The sequence below is a fragment of the Uloborus diversus genome, chromosome 1 (genome assembly GCF_026930045.1).
Source record: "Uloborus diversus isolate 005 chromosome 1, Udiv.v.3.1, whole genome shotgun sequence".
Lineage (NCBI taxonomy): Eukaryota > Metazoa > Arthropoda > Arachnida > Araneae > Uloboridae > Uloborus > Uloborus diversus.
In genome coordinates this window covers 118,946,268-118,966,018 of record NC_072731.1, presented here as the reverse complement: position 1 = coordinate 118,966,018, position 19,751 = coordinate 118,946,268, and the positions used below count along the sequence as shown (strand labels likewise).

The 19,751-nt window shown below is 32.0% G+C and overlaps 1 protein-coding gene across 1 annotated transcript in view; it reads left to right on the top strand.

The window, feature by feature from the left end:
- Positions 1–18,103, top strand: part of LOC129231766 (semaphorin-1A-like) — a 51,283-nt gene extending 33,180 nt beyond the window's left edge. The window contains 5 exon segments of the mRNA XM_054866134.1: positions 236–455; positions 3,529–3,615; positions 4,178–4,245; positions 8,992–9,126; positions 17,465–18,103. Coding sequence (XP_054722109.1) covers positions 236–455; positions 3,529–3,615; positions 4,178–4,245; positions 8,992–9,126; positions 17,465–17,823 — 869 coding nt within the window. The 3' untranslated portion in view covers positions 17,824–18,103.
- The last annotated feature ends 1,648 nt before the right edge of the window (positions 18,104–19,751 follow it).

The window sequence follows — 19,751 nt, the reverse complement described above, 5'->3', positions numbered from 1 at the left end:
AATTTTCTTTCTTTGTCTATATTTTCCCATGTTATTTAGAAAAATGTAAATATTTTGAAATTTTATACGTGTCCTGACCCGCAAGAATCATTTTAATATAAGGTGCACCCTCAAGTAGAAAAAGGTTGGGCACCACTGATATGGGCCAAAGTGGCCCTACTGATTTAATGTTCGATTTGATGTTTTAAAACAACATGAGACGCTTTTTGATTTAGCTCATGTTTATATATTTTAGATAATGGGAAAGTTCTGAAGTGCATCAATGCTGGTAGTGACTCCACACATGGAAAAGTAATTCCTATTGTTATTGAGGAATTCCAAGTTTTCCAGCATCAGCCCATCACCAATCTAATGGTGTACCACACTCCCTATGAAGCAAAACTTGTTGTTGTATCTCGTGAAGAAATAAAAACTGTTCCATTATACAGCTGTGATCTTTATGCCAAAACTTGTGGGTAAGAAAATTCTAACAATAATCCTGTTCCAATAAGTGTTTTTAACGATTTAATTGTTGCAGAGATTCATAAATTTTTGTAAGTGTAAATATTTCTTCCATACGAATTAACTTAATAGATATTCAAAATATTAGAAATGCACCCCCAGTTTTTATTTGTTAATGACTCCGAGAAGCTCATCTACAGTCATTTTCATTCTAGAGCACGGGAGTGTCAAAAATTTAAGTCCTGAGAAGCCCAAAAAACGTACCTAAAACTTTTTGCCCCCTTCTCATGCCCTTTTGTTGGACCTTTTGAAAATTTTATCAAAATTGTGTAAAGTGTGCCAGAATTAGAAACTAGTATACTGAATGAAATCATAAGCTATATCTAAATGTAATTTTTAGCAACAATAGGTAACATATTATAAAATGATAATAATGATAATAATAATCAAAGTATTGAATTTTGAACTTAAACCGCCCGTGGTGGCTTAAGTTCAAAAATAATGCTATAAGTTTCAAAATAAAGTCAATTGAAGTAATAATTAATATACCTACTAATTAAAGTCTTACATAGATGAAACTGGGCAAAATAGGCTTCTTGGAAAGCTTTGAATTTTTTCATACCTGATTCCAACCTCAGCCGCTCTCGAATATACGTTATAATTGTGGCCCTATGAAAATGAGACTGAAAAGTCCAGGTTCTTCACAAAATTTTGAATTTTTGATAACTGGTGGAATCTTTAACTCACTGCCATTCTCGGAGAGTTCAAGTAACATACAAAGATAGACGAATGGATAAAAATTGATGGATTTTAACTTATAAGAGTAGCCAGCTACCTACAACGGCTACCTCAGCCTCCTTACTTTTTTTTTTCTTTGACTCACCTCCTTCCTTAACTCCTTCGCTCCAAAGTGCGACTTTTCAAAGCATTAAAACAAAAAAAGCAAAACAATTCTGCAGAAAAAAAACTATGAGCCCGTAGCACGGATAAATGTTTAAGAGCCTGAAAAAGTGTATAATAATTACATGCAGATAGGAATGAAATCTATATATTTATTAAAAACAGGTAAATAAAAAACAATAGAAAATGTATGAGAAATACCCCGCCAGCTCAGTCAATTCCAGCCGAGGACTGCAGTTTCGTACTTATTAGCACCCATCAGCCTGGCATAGGAGTGACTGAGCTGGAGGTGGGAAACCTCTTAAAGAAGCCAAGAGTGCCAAACAAACTGGTAGCTAATACAGAATTAGCACTGACCTGACAAGTGACCGAAACAACGGTTGTTTCGGTCACTCGTCTGGTCAGTGCTAATTCTGTATTAAGTAGGGGGAGCTGCTGTACCCACAGAAGGTTGAACCTATGGACGTTGGTCGGGAAATTCCGGGTATCATCGAGAGGGATCCTAATTGGTGTTCGTCGTGTGTGTCACAGACCTCTCCATTACCCCAGAAAGTTCCAACCCCGTCAAACGAACATTTAAGATTCTATCACATTTTTTCGATTTTAGTAGGATCTAAGCAAAAAATAATGAGCAATTTCTTTTTTTTCCCGTCCGTCGAGTATTGTATTATTCATTTTTGTTGTAAGTGTCATAATTCCCTATGTCTTGAAGGTTTTGTTTCTGATTTTTAATGTTGTAAAACTGGTCCTGTTGATGTGACTGCCTTGCAAAACCAAAATGGCATACCTTTGTACCCAAGGACACACAACCATGCTTACCCAAGGACAGCAATTTACAGTCTCCTTGGGTCCCACTTGAGTCTTCTTACGATGTGAAGTACCTCAAAATGGTGCCTTGTCATCAACGTTCGAAATTTGCTTTTAACAATAATGATGAATTTGAAGTAGGGCTTGAAGATATGGTGTTGAAATAACCCCCACCTGTTGTAGGATCTTCAGACCGTCAATCCCACCTGTTTCCATTTGAAGTCGACTTTTCTAGATTTTTGTTGATTTAATCTAAACTGAGTTTTTTGTGATGGGTTAATTTTAGTTAAAGATTTCAATTTGCATATAAATTGAAGTTATTATGTAGGTACATAGAGAGCCATATTATCATGAATCTAGTTTTTTTTTGTTTTATTTTTGAACATATTAATTATTCATAACATCATTAACTCTCTTAAGACTAATAACCTTTTTAAAGCATTCACTTATGTTGATGATTAAGGAAAATTTAAAAAAAGGGAAAAAAACTTCAATTAATTTTTAAAGTTTAATTTCGGTTGCATATTTTATTTAAGGTTATTTTTAATGGATGTTTGAAGTATTTCAGCATAAAATGGCTTATGAAAATGTATTGAGTGTTATTGAGTTCCTCAGCCCTAGTTATATATTATTTTTTATATGTCCATGGGCACAAAGGCACCTGTCTGCGGGGTGAACGGGTTGTTGTACCCATGGACAAAAAAGATGGCCTTTAAGAAAAAAATTTTGAGGTTGAAAGCTTTGAAATTTTCCCCTGAGAAAAATTGCTAAAAATAGATGATAATCTATAGATTCTGCCAGAAAATTTTTCCCATCAATTATCCATTCCCAGAGACCAGCAAAAATTGAAAAGTAAATTTTGTCCGTGGGTACAGCAGCTTCCGCTACCAGTTTGTTTGGCACTCTTGGCTTCCTTAAGAGGTTTCCCACCTCCAGCTCAGTCACTCCTATGCCAGTCTGATGAGTGCTAATAAGCACGAAACTGCAGTCCTCAGCTGGAATTGGCTGAGCTGGCAGTGTATTTTATGTATTCCTCCCTTAGGTCTTGGCTATAGGGCGGTAACTTACTGAATAGTAGAAAATGATTTAAATGTAGAGTTCATATAGGCTTAGGGCAAGTTCTACATTTAACTCGTTCACTAATTTAATTTATAATTTTCTGTATTTTTGCTAAGTTAAACTATTGCTATGCCACAGAAGTTTTTTTTTTAAATTCATTTTTCACTTTTCTTTTGGGGGGGGGGGGTGGCACCACAAATTACTGCTCTGGGTGACACACGTGCTAGGTATGCTACTGATATATATTTATTTATTTATGTATATATATTACATTAAAGTATCATGATATATAATTCAATAATTCTTTTTCATGATTTTCAGTGAATGTATAGCCCTCCAAGATCCTTATTGTGCTTGGGACAAATCTCGAGGTGTCTGCACCAGCTCAAGAACAAGGTAAGTTTCTTTGACTGAAAGATTTTACTACTCCTTTGATGGACTTGCTTTCCAAGAATTCTGTATTTATATTATTCCACATCTCTTATAAAATGATACTTTTGTTTATTTTGCTATTACTCAAGCAAAATCAATTTTTGTGTCTTGAAAAAGTTCTGAAAATTTAATCTTCCAATGAAGTTGTTTTCTTGAACAGTAAAGCGGAAGAATATGAAACACACATAAATGCAAGTCCATGAGACCTCTCGCTATTTTTAGCATGTAGTCACAGTCATAACTGATAAATTAAAATAAATGTGCATTACTTTTTTTTTTTTTACTGTGTGTGTTATCTTAACTTTTTCAGTAATGCAAGTATCTATGGCGCATTTAAAGCTCCAATACGAAATTTTAGTTTTTTTTCCCCCATGTATTTTAGTTTACTAGCTTTTGTAAATTTATTAAAGGTTTTTTATCTTTCCTTTATGTTTGGGCACATATGCCTCCTTCTTTCTTCATAAGATTTTTCATAACTGAAGCAATATTCTTTTTGTGCAAAGTATTTTGCTTAGATTTCTAATTTTTTTTTCTATTCAAGGTTGTGGAAAAGAGATATGTTTGTCCAAAATGTAGAGGAAGGCTTTGATTCAAGATGTCGTGAAGGTATGCTCGACTTTTTAAGATTTTGAAAATGCTCGTTATTCAAATTTTTTTATTATAATCGAAGCATGATTTGTTGTGGTATATTATGCAAGTAATAAATAATTTTCATTTTGTTAAAAGTTTATTATTAATGTATGCTACTTTTGATTGTTCTTTTTTTCCCCTTAACTTGCTGTACCTGCACGTTCGGCTTTTGCTTGAAAGTATTTTTAAAAAAAGCTCTACAACATATGTAAATTTCCTTTATCACTCCAAAATAGAAAATTAGGTTCTATTTTGGAGTGATAAGGGATATATATTCTAAACCACTATTGCAAAGCATTTAAAGTTAAGTAAATAAGATAATAACATGTAACTATCAAATCTGGAAGAAATTGCGGATAAATAAAGAAAAAATATAAAATGTCTCTAAGTTTAGATTTATCATCTGAAATTATTAATAAACAAAACAAAAAAAAATCAATAAAAATAAAAACTATATTTAATCATGCAAAAAAGCAGACGATGATATTTAATTAAAGTGAATCAATTTCATTGAACTTGCAGCGAAGGATCAGAATCAAGTGAAAATTTCCCTACTCAAAAATAAAGATTTTTCATTGAAATATATTGTACAATTAGAACAAAATAGAAATCTGTGCTTAGCCAGAAGGAAAAGGAATTTAATTAAAACAAGGTGAAATAGTTACAATAAGTAACCCCCCCCCCCCTGCCCCGAACAAAAAATAATAGCCTCTTTAAGGATTACAATGTCCTTACAGAGTTGGGAAATAGAGATACACATACACAAAAGTATTCCTATATATATATATATATATATATATATATATATATATATATATAATTATATATATATATATATATATATATATATATATATATATATATATATATATATATATATATATATATATATATATAAGTGATCGCTGTAGAAGATATCTTTCTTGTAAAAATAAAATTAGGAGAGTGATACCAAAAAAACTGAAAATTTTATAGCTCAAGTTTTAAGTTACTTGTATTTTTTAAATTTTCGTGTGTGTTTATCATATAAATATTAAGTTGTTGTTCTATTTTGTTTTTTATTGAACTTATTTCAAAAAGTTTTTACCACTAACATTAATTTGTTCTTTAAAATAGCAACAGTTTTATTGTTGCATTTTTAAACAAGTGCCATTATTTTGATAAAGTGAAGAACATTTCCCGTATAAATTGTAAAACAACGCAACATGGTACAAATAAAGTATTAAAATGGAGTTAGAAACTATTATGTAGTATTTGTTGTCAGTGTCAATTGACATACATAGGACAGACCCGACGTTCTCTTAAATTCCATGTTAAAGAACATGAAAATTATGTCAAGAAACAAGATTTAAAAAGTTCCTCTATTGCACAACACTGTTGGTCTTTCAATCATGTTTTCGATTTTTCTTCTGCCAAGGTTATTCATGGGTGTTCTTCGATTTATGATTTTGATTTTTGGGAATCCTATTATATCTAGAGAAATTGTGCTTCAGTAGTTAATGATTTGTCGAGTACGACCCCTTTCCCTGTTGTTTGGAAATCTTATCTTTTCTAAAACTTTTTTCTATTTGGGTGACGTTTTCCGCAATAAGATGTCGTTGCTGTTTTGTGACGCAATGTTTCCGATTTCCATGTTTATTTACTCTGTTTCATTCCATTTTTCATTCATTTGTCATTTGGTCTACATTGGTGAGCTTTTCATTCTTTTATGCACTGATGAAATGGCTTGCATTTGACAGCCCCGAAGCAGCTGTTTGCTGAGTTTTTAACTCTATTTCAATACTTTATTAGTACTTTATACACACTGCTTTGTTTTACAATTTATTCCATAGTACAAAGTTTTCAACTGCTTTTTTACAATTTCCCGTGTGATTAAACCCCAGCTTAGTTGAATATTATATGTTGGAACCAACAGTATTCATTTAGATGAGGCCGACCATACCACAATTTATTTTTTTTATTTTTTTTTTTTTTTGCTGATTGATTTGAAGCGAGCTTTCAAATAGTGTTTCAAATTTTCAAGAGCACCTGCTAGGTTTTACTGTCTTCTATCTGTTTTGCAAGCATTCTTAATAATTAGCTTTCACTTTATGTATGATTATAAAATAAAAGCCATTTGCATGAAATTATCAACTGCATTTTAATTGTTCTATCTTTTCTTCACTTTTAAATTGTTTAATTAATAATGCATTTGTTCCAAATATTTGTTTTCTACATGTCAAGATGATTATCTGCCATGATGACGCCTTAAAGCTTGACCACGAAAAGAAGGCAGATGACCTTGAAGTGAAACATCATTTGTATCATTTGTAATAGGTAGAATCTGCCAGAAAGCATCAAATAGTAAGAGGCATGGTCTCGCTAATCCTATCTATTCCAAAATAATAAAAAACAACATATTACAAACGATACACATGATGTTTTTGCTTCAAGGTCATCTGCCTCCTTTTCGTGGTGAAGCTATGCCTGTGTTCTACTTAATCAAGCTATGGTATCATCTCACCATATAAGCTTAACAACTTCAACTTATCTTGTTTTTCTTTCCATTTGTTATTAAATTTTTCAAAACTAGTGCACTTAACCTTGCAGAAATATTATTGTTCTTCTGTGGCTTTGGTTTTGTAGCTAAAAAATCTTAAAACATACCCTTATTACCAGAAAAATAAATTATGATTGAAGGCACTCCAAATCATGATGTTACAATTTGTTGTTGTACCATAGAACAAGTACTTATTTAGCTCCCTTTTTAGCAATTTTCAATAAATCTAGACCAGTAAAATGGGCAATGTTAGAGATTAGCTACTCAAGCTTTTAATTGCCATTTTAAAAAGTTGAAAAAAGTACCTCTGCTTTGGACAACTTTGACTCAATCCTTTTTTTTAATTTTTATCCTTTTCACTCAAGTATGAAAGTGTTTAATGCTTTCTACATTGGACCAATATACTTATTTTGAGAGAATGAAATAAAACCAATGTAATTAGAAAAATTTGCTATATATATATATATATATATATATATATATATATATATATATATATATATATATATATATATAAATGAATGTTTGTCTGTATGTCATCCATGAACTCAAAAACTGACCGGCAGATTTGGCTGAAACTTTCACCGTTTGTTATTTTTGGTACTGGGAATGTTTATAAACCAGTTCGAAAAAAATCCGATCTATAGTTCCTTTTTTATTCCAATTTAAGTCACAATCCATTGGATAAATACGAATAAAATTATCGGCTGCAGAAATTAATTCGCGTGAAAGATATCATTGATAAGAAGTTAGCTGTTGCCATTTTTCTTGAGTTTGAACAAATAAATTCTTTCTTTATTGTTTTATGGCTTTTCATGCAAGGGGGGGATTTAAAACTTTTTCTATTTGATATTTTTAGCGATTGATTGATCTTGCAAACTGCGTGAGTACAAAATTTGAGTATAGTCACGGCTTCACTTGATACCTGGACCGATTATTATGAAAATTGCTATATATATATGTATTTTTCCACGGAGAAGGTGCATAATATGCTCATTGAAGCCACTTCCCACCAGGTGGCACTGCAGAGTAGCAACTTCGGCCCCGTTCAACCAATTGTCATGAAAATCAGTATAATGATGTAAAATTTTTTGTTGGCGTAGCAACGCGCATTGGGTACAGCTAGTTTTTAATAAATGAAAATATGCTAACTTAATTTCATCAAAACTTTCATTTACTAAAACATTATATTAAATTAATTGTTAATAATATTTGCACATTTCCACATGAGAAAAATACTCTCTTGTTGAACAACAGAGGAGATAGCATTTTTCGTTTGGCGTTAGTCATTCTCGTACATTATTATGTCCTCAATTTTTGTTGGATGCACATATTGAATTGTATTATCAAATAGCTGTTGTAATTTTACGAAGTAGAATAAGAAATATTTTTTTCACTTCATTTTTGTGAAAGTGTTTTGTAATTAAATTCATAGTTCCATAATACAAATACAAATGCAAAAGTGACGACCAGCAACAGGCTCTGGGCCCAGCTAGACTGGTCCTAGTCAATTTACAATCCCCAGTGAAGATCAATGGCCCTCTTAAAACTATCTACTCCCTTGCTCATTACCACCTCTTCCGGTAAGCTGTTCCAAGGTTCCACTACCCTTTCTAAAATAATAATTTTTCCTAATATCCATGTTAGCCTGAGATTTAAATAGCTTAAAACAATGACTCCTTGTCCTGTTTTCAGTGCTAAACTTCAGCCCCGTAACATCTTTTAGTTTAATAAATTTAAACAACTGAACCCTTGGTTAAACCCTCGGTCTCTTCTTTGCTCAAGACCGTACATTTTTAGCCTTCTAAGCCTGGAATCATAGTCTAAATGAGAAAGTCCATTTATTAGCCTTGTAGCCCGCCTTTGAACCCTTTGCAATACATTAATATCTTTCTTTAGATAAAGAGACCAAACCGGAACAGAATACTCCAAATGAGGTCTTACCAAACTTCTATATAAGGGCAGAAGAAGTAGTACATGTACTTCTAAAATTAAACGAATTGTAATTGTTCTGTATGACTTACTTTAAATATAAATCGTATATATGTGTTATTTAAAATATATTAAGTGCAACACTTTAGTGACTTGAACAACTGAATGTAAAGATTCTGAATGGAGGAAATTTCATGGTCTGTTTACTTTTGGTTTTTGATCCATACATAATCTTGAATTGTTCCAAACAGGACGATCATCCTCTGGTGGGACAACACCCCAACGTTCCCCGCACCATTCAGCTAGTCGTCATGACACCCCTTCGGGTGGTGGCTCTCCCCCTTCTTCCTCCTCCACTACTGAGACAGAAGACGAACTCAATGAAGGTAAACTCTATGCCCTCTTGTGTGGCTTTTAAACTAGAAAGGGTTTAGAATCACTTGACCAAGGCATGCATAGAGAGGATTCCTTTGTTGCTTATTTTCGTTAGTTTCTTTAACGGAGGATCCTCGTTGATGCTTCGCTGGTTGGGCTGTTATGTGGTCAAATGATGTCGCAAACCAAATTAGCTGCATCCTGCCCTAAACAAGCATGTATTGGGCGTCTTTGTGCAGACATGGGTGGAAACAAGCAATAAACAGAATGTTATGTTTGTTTTTAAAAGTTTCTGTGATTTGGCATTAAGTGCAGTATCTGTTTTAGGCTTGCATTTGTGTTGTATTTAGCTAGGATATTTTTTGCTGTGTATGATTAAAAATATAACGGGTTATGGTCGGTCTGTAGTAAATGTTAATGAATGCAGGGTGCTTCAGAAGTTGGCACTACTTCAAATAACTTCCAAACAAATACATAAAGGGAGACCAAAAGCTGATTGCAGAAAATGACATTGTATCAGAACAGTAGGGTCTGGTGGGGTAAAGTGGTCATAAAATCGTAGGATTTCAACTTAGGTGGATAGTAAATGCAACAAATTCTTTAAACACTTCAACTTTTTTTGTTGTTATTTTACATTGCATTATTAAAGAACACGGTACATTGAATTTTAGGAAGAAAAGTATTGATTTTAGTAGTTTTATAGAACTTTGTTTTTATGACCACTTTTCCCCATGGGGTGGGGGAAAGTGGTCATAGCATGGGGTAAAGTGGTCATAGTTAAAAATAGATGCAAAACCATTATAAAGAACCCTAATACTTGTATATTTCAATTGTTTTTATAGTTACAAGTATATTCACGAGTATATGCGTGTATACACGAATATATATGTGTCGTGTTATACATGAGTAAACACATTCCTATATGAGTAGATACATGTATACATCGGATACATGCATGCATGTGCCTACTCAAGTATATACGTGTATATACGAGTATATAAGCATGTATACGTGATTACCTACTGGAGTGTATGTGTGTCTACATGAGTACATAGGTGTCTACATGAGTACATACGTGTCACATGTATATACGTGTTACGTATATGTACGTGTCATGTGTATATACAAGTATATACGCGTATAAACGAACATCATATGCGCGTATGCACTTGCATCTCGAGAAAATACGTGCATACTTGAGTATATATGTGTATAGTAGACGTATATATGCATATATAAGTGTACATACGTACTTATACGAGTATACACGAGTTAATTCGTGGATACATCCAGTGCGTCTTTGTACGTGTCTACTCACGTATATATAATATGGAAGCACGAGTATATACGCACGTATACGTGTAAACATGATTATATACCTGTATAGACGTATATACGTACATTTACGTGTATACACCAGTGCATGTATGTATACACGAGAATATACGCTTATATACATGTCGGCCTACAGAGTGAATCTAAGCTCTTGGGCAAAAATCAAAGAGGTGTGAGAGGGGAGGATAAGAAGCAAAGAATCATAAGGAAGTTATAATCACTGACGCGCTATATGCACACGAAGCCAGAATCTGATGGATGCAAAGCAGGGTACAAATTTGTTGCACAAAGATGATTTCACCTAACATTTTAATTTTTAAGAAATATTTAGAGCAGTTGTTGAAAGTTACGGTCTGTAGTAGCTTTAATACACGTATCGCAACAAAGGCGCAGCGGCTGATGAAAGTTTTTCAAAAGTCTCGTTATTGCAACAGAGAGTGATCTGTGAATGCGACGCATGTATTATAGCTAAAGGCCGCAAATTTCATCAATCGCTTTAAAACTTTCTTAAATCTTAAAATGTTGTGTAAAATTGTATTTGTGTTATATATATATATATATATATATATATATATATATATATATATATATATATATATATATATATATATATATATATATATATATTTGTGACTTTTTTTGCATCCATCAATTTCTCACTTTGCGTGCATGTAGCGCATCAGCATTGTGTTTGTGACCATATTTCCTTATTGATTCTTGCTTTTTATTCTCTCCTCTAACACCTTTTAATAATTTGCTCAAGAATATAAATTCACCCTGTATACCTTTATATCACATGCTTGTATGTATGTGTCTACTCGAGTACGTACGCGTATATGCATATCTATTTGAGTATATAAGTGTTCTTATATATACGAGTATAAGCGAGCATATACGTGTATAGTAGAATGTATAGCTGTATGGATAAAAAATACTTGCAGATACCCAAATATGTATTTATTGGCGCATTTATGTGAATACGTCTATGTACATGTCTACACAAGTATATATGCGTATATATACGCATATACTCGTATATTTAACCCCGTTTACTGTAAAAAAAATACATATTAAGTAAAATTAATATTTAATATGTATCTGCCTTATACCTAAAGATTAAGTGACATTAGAAGAACAATATTCGTTAAGCCTAATATTATGACCATTTTACCCCATCTTACTTAAATTGTTCTAAAAAATTATCTAAAATAGATTCTGCTGATAATAGATAACTGCTAATGAGTAAGAGTTCTTGAGACATGTAGGAAGCTTCCTGTATAGTCAATCAGTTCCAAATTCTAACAAACAAAATTTCCCAAGAATGTTAAAATAGGTGTTTAGATTTTAAAATTTTTCATGTTCATGCAAAATATCTTTTTTTACCAAATTAAATTTTGCCAGTTGTAAAATTTCGTATTCAAAATGTAGTTTCTAACTGCCTTACTCTAAAGTAAAATTTTTACATTCATTCGAACATTTATTTCCAAGCTATAGCCATGTATTTGACGTATGACCACTTTACCCCATTGACCACTTTCCCCCACCAGACCCTATAGAGCCCGTAGTACATCTTAGCCCGTAAACAATCCAAAGCTCAGTCTTGAAGTAAGATATCATAAACATTACTTTCAATACCTTAATGGGAGCGAAAAAAATTCCTGTTAAACATATGTTCATCCTCTTAGCATCAACTAAAAATTGACTGTCAGACATAGAGAAATAGATGGAAAAAGATTTGTGATGTATTGATACATATCAAATGGCAAGATGTTTTTCTTATGCGCAATTATTATCTTTTCTTTTTACTTCCTTTTACAAAAAAGGAAGTATTGTATTCGCAAAAAAATTTTCACTCAAAAATCAACCTTAATTTCCATTTTGCTCATTCCCCAATGAATGTTGAGTTTTTTTTTGACTCGACCACACGCAGATAAGTGCTTAAGAACGTATAGACACGCGAAATATCCATTTTGACGATTTCCGAGTTAATTACGAGTTTTCTCGTGACGTCTATATGTACATATGTATGTCGCATAACTCAAGAACGGTATGTCTTATAAAGTTGAAATTTAATACGTAGACTCCTAGTGGGGTCTAGTTGTGCACCTTCTCTTTTGGTTGCATTCGGGTGTTTCTAAAGGGGTCTTTTGCCTCTTTTTGGGGGGAAATCATTGTTAATGTTAATTTCGATGTAAACTCAAGTGGTGTTATAATTTGTCGGACACTTGGCGATATATTGCCAGTCTTTTGGTTGCGAATTTGACAATAAATTTGAAGATTTTTTTTTAATTTGATTTCAATTTGGCCACTATCAATAAAGGGGAAATCACATTAAATTGGAGTAAAAGGAAGTCATGTGATGCACGCATCAGCTCGTTCTACGTTAAAAGCGAAAAAAAAGTTTCTACTATTTCAAAAAGTTCATTTTGTGCATTTGATTTTACACATACAAATGACCTTTTTAATGCAGCAGTGAAAAGATAATATACACATACAGTTGAATCTCGATGACTCGAAGCTTATAACTCAAATATTCCTTTATCTCAAAGTTTTCATTGGGTCTTTGAGACTGTTGTGGAAACTTCCCATAACTCGAATGTTTTAGTCGGTCCCTTTGGACTTCGAGTTATTAATAGTTGACCGTATGTGTAGGGTTCATGTACATTAAACTCTTAGATAAATGAGTGATTTTGCATGTAGGTTTAAAGCTTAGGATGGATAGATGGACGAATAAATAGATTAATATGTAAATAAGAAATTCATTATAAAAAGAAATAAAACTAAAAGTAGTTAAAATGATTGATAGTAGCTGTGAGTACAAATTTATGTAATGTTCAATGTGTAGGCGAATACATTGGTTTACTATGTTAAAACTTGCAATGACACTAATATTTTATGTTTCATATTTGGCCTGGATCTTAGTAATAATCCAGATCTGATAAATCTTGGGCACCAGGTCGAACAGGCGACTGTAAAAAATTACTTTAGTGACTAATTCTTTCAGAATAGAGGGGGAGGTGCATATAAACTTTGAGAAATAATTAGGCTCCTAAAAAGTCTTCAGAGTTCCTAAAATTTTACAATTTTTGTATGAGAATCTGGTGACAACTATGTAAAAAAGGAACATGTTATATAATTATTTAAATAAATAAAACTAGAAATTGAAGTGAAGTTAGTTATGAAAACATTGTTTTACTGAATACTATGAAGTTATTTAAGACAAGCAGTAATTTGGTATAATGCAACAATTGAAATTGTAATTTATTTACTTTGGAAGTTATTTTGGTATTTTGAAGAGCTCTTTAAACACCCTGCATTCTTGTAGATAACAAATAATGCATAAAGCCTGTAAGTAGTGGCTGCTGCACATTACTTTGCAAAAAAGGTTTGGTTTATTATTATTATTATTATTATTTCCTGAAGCCAGTTTTGAAAACAACAGAACATCAGCTGTGGATAGATGGATAAAACCTAAGACTTTTATTTTTAACTTTAATTTCAAAGTAATATTTATTGTTTTGGGTTGGGCGCGAAGTTCTTTATTTTATTTTTGGCACTAACATTGTTTGAAAATAAATTATACTGGATATTAATTATAGCTTTAGTAACAGCAGATAAACTCATAAGAAAAAACAAAAAGGAAAACAAATGAAATACTCAATCACTACTACTAAGTTTTGCAGTTTTAAACTTTTTGCAAATAAAAATGACTTTTTTGTACTTTTATGCTACAATAGATATTTAATTGTTAATCTAGTTATTCAAAAATTGCTCATCTTAGTAAGGACATTGAATATCAAATTTGACTTTTTTTTTTAAAACAAAAAAGTTAAGTAGTCTAAATTGTTTCTATTATGCAATAAGGCAATCCTGTATAGTTGAAAAGGAATGCTGGGGAAGTAGACTCTTTACTTTTTTTTTTCTCCCTTAACCTCAAGCATCCATCCACTTTGTTACTTCTGAAAATTTTTCATATTTCAGTTGGTAATATTTCAAACCTTTTAATTATGTACATTAAAAGTCAATTTCATCGTTAATGGACATAAAATTCTGGACAGGAATACTTTGGACATACATGGAAATGAATGTTCGCAGAAAATTATTCTTTTTAATTCCGATGAAGTTTTCAAAATCAAATATCTTCTGATGACAAACAGATGGATAATATATCTTCTGATGACAAAGATCCTTTTGTTTATAACTTCACAATTTTATAGGACCACACCAATGCATTAAAAAGTTTATCTTTATAATTAAAAAAAAAGGAAAGAAGATAAAAATAATAAAAACAGCTAATCAACACTTAAAGCTAATTAACAGTACATAAACTTAGTACAAATTGAAAAAGTGAAATTTTATAAGTGAGTCATAAAATTAACTGAAGTGCTTCTTTTGCTTGCTTTTCATACAAATGTATTAAGTAGCGATTCACTTTCTGTGGTGCTACTCATGCCAAGCAATATGAAATTAAGGTTAACTCCCGAATTTCATATGAATAGAGTGATGAAGATATTCTTTTGATAGCATTGATGCTTTCCAGAGGATAGATAGCATGAGATCACTTGATTTCTAGTAATGTATGAAAAATGTTATTTTCTTGTAATCTTTTCATGCTTTTGCCCAAACCATTCGATGTTTTTCCCACACATTTGTACAAAATTATTTTCCACAACATATACTTTAAAGACTACTTAAAAGTATACATTGCTGTAAGACAGTTTTTTTTTTCTTTTCCTGTTCCATATGTGCATACTTAACTTCTTAATTTTCATTAATAGAGAGAACAAATTATATTCACATATGACCTTTTTTTTTTTAATCCTTTCATGCATTTCACATTTATTCTTGAACTTTAAGTAAACTATAATTTGCATTATTGTAAGTTTTTATTTAACAATCTTTGATACTTTTCAATGTAAAGTATTTTTCGAATATTATTTGAGTTTTGTGTGGCACATAAACATAGTTTGTCTTAAAACGAAAATATAAATGCATTTCTTTCTTTTTCAATGCTCTGCAAATTGTGTTTGTCTGATAAATATTTTTACTATGGGAAGAAATACTCTACGTTTTTAGCGACTATATTTTATTCAATCAAAAATATCAAGTTGTCAGAAAAGTTGAAATTTGGAGTGGTAAAACTTTATTTAAAATACTCAAATAAAAAACTTTAATAATAAGGGAGAGTTTCATCATCAGCATTTCACTATCATGAATAATACTGTAGTACTAATAATATAATGCAGCTAGAATAGTAAAAACAAAAATGTACTGATGAATAGTAAGAGTTCTCTGCATTAAAATATTTGTATTCATATTTTTTCATTTCGTTGTTTTACAACAAAAAAAAAAAATCATTCATAAAAAAAAGTTTAATTTGTTAAATTTAAAAAGAAATAAAAATGAGGCATTTAAAAATGTATTATTATTATTTTTTGTATATTTCATTTCTCTGGTGAAGTTATCTGCAGTCAGAAAACTCGAGTGTGATTTCCATTACATGGATTTGCTGCATAATACTTTTACCCCTGATATGCATCTAAGAAAATATTTATAAATCTAAAAGTTGTCTCCCTCTTTCTTTCTCAGAAAACATTATGATCGCAGAAAACCTTTCATCTCTCAGAAATTACAATGGAAGAAAAACGTCTAACTTGCCATAAATATAACAAGATTGTATTATATTCAAACAAAAATCTTCAAGTTATTTTAATGACACTATAATAATTCTGTTTACAAGCTTTTGATCACTTTAACCAATAACATTTCTAATAATTCTTGCAATTTTCTCCAGTTCTGGTGTTCTGTTGTGCCTATAACAGCATTTGCTTTGGGCAGGAAGCAGCAGCCACAATGAGGGCCTAGAGCTTACTGTCCCTGTCTCCCTTATGATCAAACTGTTTTTTCTTTCAATGCTTGCTTTAAATCTTGCTTAGTATGAGCCCAATGTTTGCATGTGAATGTGACTATTAATAATCTAGTGCATGTTTATTCTTTGTTATTGATAACTTTTTAAGTGTGTCTTGTTCCTTCAAAAATTTCTGAGCCTGCGTGCTTTTTAGAATGTGTACTTTTATCGTAAATGCAAGTAAAAAAAGTGTCTTGACACAAGAGGCAACACTAAGGAGAAGAGGGAAAGCATAAAATCTTTTTTTTTCCCCCTGTATAAAAAGCCAAGCAAAGTTCATTGTTTTTAGCTTTTCTAATGGAATACGGAAAGATATCCTTTACTGTGCGCAATGGGCCTCTAATAAAGGCATCCTGCGAAAAGCTTAGTGAGAAATTAGAACTCAGAATTCATCAGTGTTAATGTTTGAATTTAACTCAATCATTGTATAAACATTACATAGTTAATCAGATCAAAATGTTCGTTATTAAAGTAGTATACAAAATTTGGATTCAATAAAAATTTCAGCTGAAAGAGAGATAAGTATTATGCTTGTGGAAAGATTTTGCACAGAGCTAAGCTGCGTTTTTGCATTCTGTATTCTTGTTCATAGATATTATGCTTCTATAATTACGTAGCAAGATGGCTTATGAATATCATGCTTATGGTTTTTGAAATAAAAATAGAATCCCCGTGTTTTACTTATGTAATTCTTCGCTGATAAAATTATTCAATCTGTTCTTTTTTAAAGTCTATATGCAATGAGACTTTTCTTTGATTGGCTTTCAAACGAATAAAACTTTTTCTCTGTTATCAATGGAATTATCAACGCTAGCCACAAAATTTATCACCCTCACACTACAAGAGCCTCTACATTTGATCAATCTTTTTTTATTTCATTGTCACCAGTATAGATTTTCAAAAAATATGACTTAACTGACAAGAATTAACAAATCTTGATTATTTTATTTTGTATAATTTCAATAATTCTTGAATTTGTAACATTTTCTTTTTTACATTTTTAATTTACTTGTTTTATAATTTGATAATTTTTGTCTGTGCATTTTATGTCCTTTTGTTCAGGAAGGGATTAATTGTTTTAGGCAAAACGCATTTTCTCCCTGCAGGTGGCAGCGCGGGGGCATCCAGAGGCCACCAGTACATGTACACTGCAGAAACACTGGCCATTGCAGTCACGACGAGCATTGTGTCCTCCCTAGTGGTTGGATTCATCAGTGGCTACATCTTCAGTCGAAGGTGCAAGTCAGAGGAGGTGGACTCCCCTTATGACGATGCCCACTATTTGGAGCAACGTGGCAGCTGTGACACCCCACATCTCAACCACACAGAAGGGTTTCTATCCCCCACCACCAACAAGCCCATCAACCTCGTCCTCAATGTACCTCCAAAAAACGGGAATGGCAAGAGCGCCAACAGCTCTGCCGATAACAGACCTGTTGTGAAAGTGAAGAAGATATACTTATAGTTGCCCAGTCGGCATCGCTACCGGTCGTCCAACATTCCACGAACTCATGGTGATGTTCACTAGGCAGTTCTTTCTCGGCAGCATGGCATGTGTATAGAGAAGGTACAGAAGCATTAGTCATCGGCAATATAGTGGCCTGCTTGGCCCTTTTCCACTGTTGAGTGGTAAAAGGTTTTGTTTTCATAATTTGGTGTCCCCACTTGGGCTGAAATTTAAAATTGTTCCTCATCATCAAACATCTCCAAACTCGTTGCCGGAGACAGACCAGCCTAAGGCAAGAGAAATGTGAATCACTCGAAGTCATACTGTTAAGTGTATATTTTGCGTGATTTTGTGACTGCATGAATTAAGCCTTCATTAGTTGACTGATCCCGGCTTCATGGCCCTTTTCTCAGCTAAAATATGGACTTACTTAAAAAAGGGGGAAAATGCTCATCTTTTACATGACATACATCAAAAGGATCGATTCTCAGTATTGATTTATACCAAACACGTGGCAGAGAAATAGATATGCTAATATTAACGTGTTAACTGGATGCATCGATTTCTCATCCAAAGTCCAGTTAAGGTATTAATATCAGCAACTGTTAAAAAGATCTGTTAAATTTTTCAGCGTGCTTGTTTTATTTATAAGAGACTTGTACATAAGAGCACATGATTTTGTGATGTTATACCTCTGTTTTTTCAAATGTGTTATGTATTTTCATTTGTCTTCTTTGCTTGTGAATGAGTGAGTGGTATGAATGGTTTGAAGCATGTCTGTGGAATTCGCTTATGTATTTGAATTTTCTAGACTTTTCTACAACTAATTAATTATACATTGAGCTTTTAATTTATGAAATTTTACTGCAAGTAGTCTTTTTTAAACCAGGGTGTCTGCAATCCCACAGTACCATCAGCAAGTTTTCAGGGTCATTTTTTCATAAAAATCTGTACTATTTCCATTATTATATAATCCCAGACAAAAGTTGTCCTGTCATTCAGTATTGAGATGCATTTAAACAAGAAAAAAAAATAATAGATTAATTAATTTTCTGCATAATCGCTAGTCAAAGCATCTCGAAATAATATACAAACAAGGAAACCACATTCTAATTTCATTTAGCCAGGAATTCAGCACTTAAGGAAACTATAATATGGTTGCATAATATTTAGTACTTGATTAAGACCTATGTCTTAATAAAAATAATTTTAAAAGCCTTTTAAGTGGGGGGAAAAATGCATTGATGGTATTTGGGACTATTCAATATATCTATATGTCTCATGCCAAGCATACTTATCATTGGGTTTAATTGAAGTACTGTGGTATTTTTTTCTTTCTTCCTTATTTAAAATAAAAATAACAGAAAAAATAGCTATTTTTCAGATCAAGATGGATTACAAAAAAGATGAATAAAAAATAACCTTTATAAAGTGCTTTATTTTGTAAAACCATTCAGTATGACTCATTTAGCTAGACTTGATTTTGAGTTCTTTGTGGTGCATATATTTAAACAAAATTAAATTTGCAAAAAATTAGTTCTTTTTACTTTAGCTCTTATTAGACACCCTGGTCTTTTATAGCTTTCACTTTATTTGTGGTATGTTTTTGTATGAGCGCAGGCAGCGACTAGAGCACGTTTAAAAAAATGCACAGTTTGCCGTAACACCTTTATCTGCCGTGGCCTTAGATTTTATCATATTGTTACAAAGCATAGTTTAAAGAGTTAATATTTCCAAGAGATCACTGGTTATGTAATTAGTGTGGTGAAATTCTTCCACAGACTGTATTTATAGCTGAAATAATTCTAATTCCCAATTGCAGTGGGAAAATATTTTGTATTTTTCATGTTTATTCATTTAATTTGCATTTGAGCAAACATTGTATGTTTGTTGCAATTACCTCATTATGTATAATTTAAGAATTTAGACTTGATATGAGGGAAAAA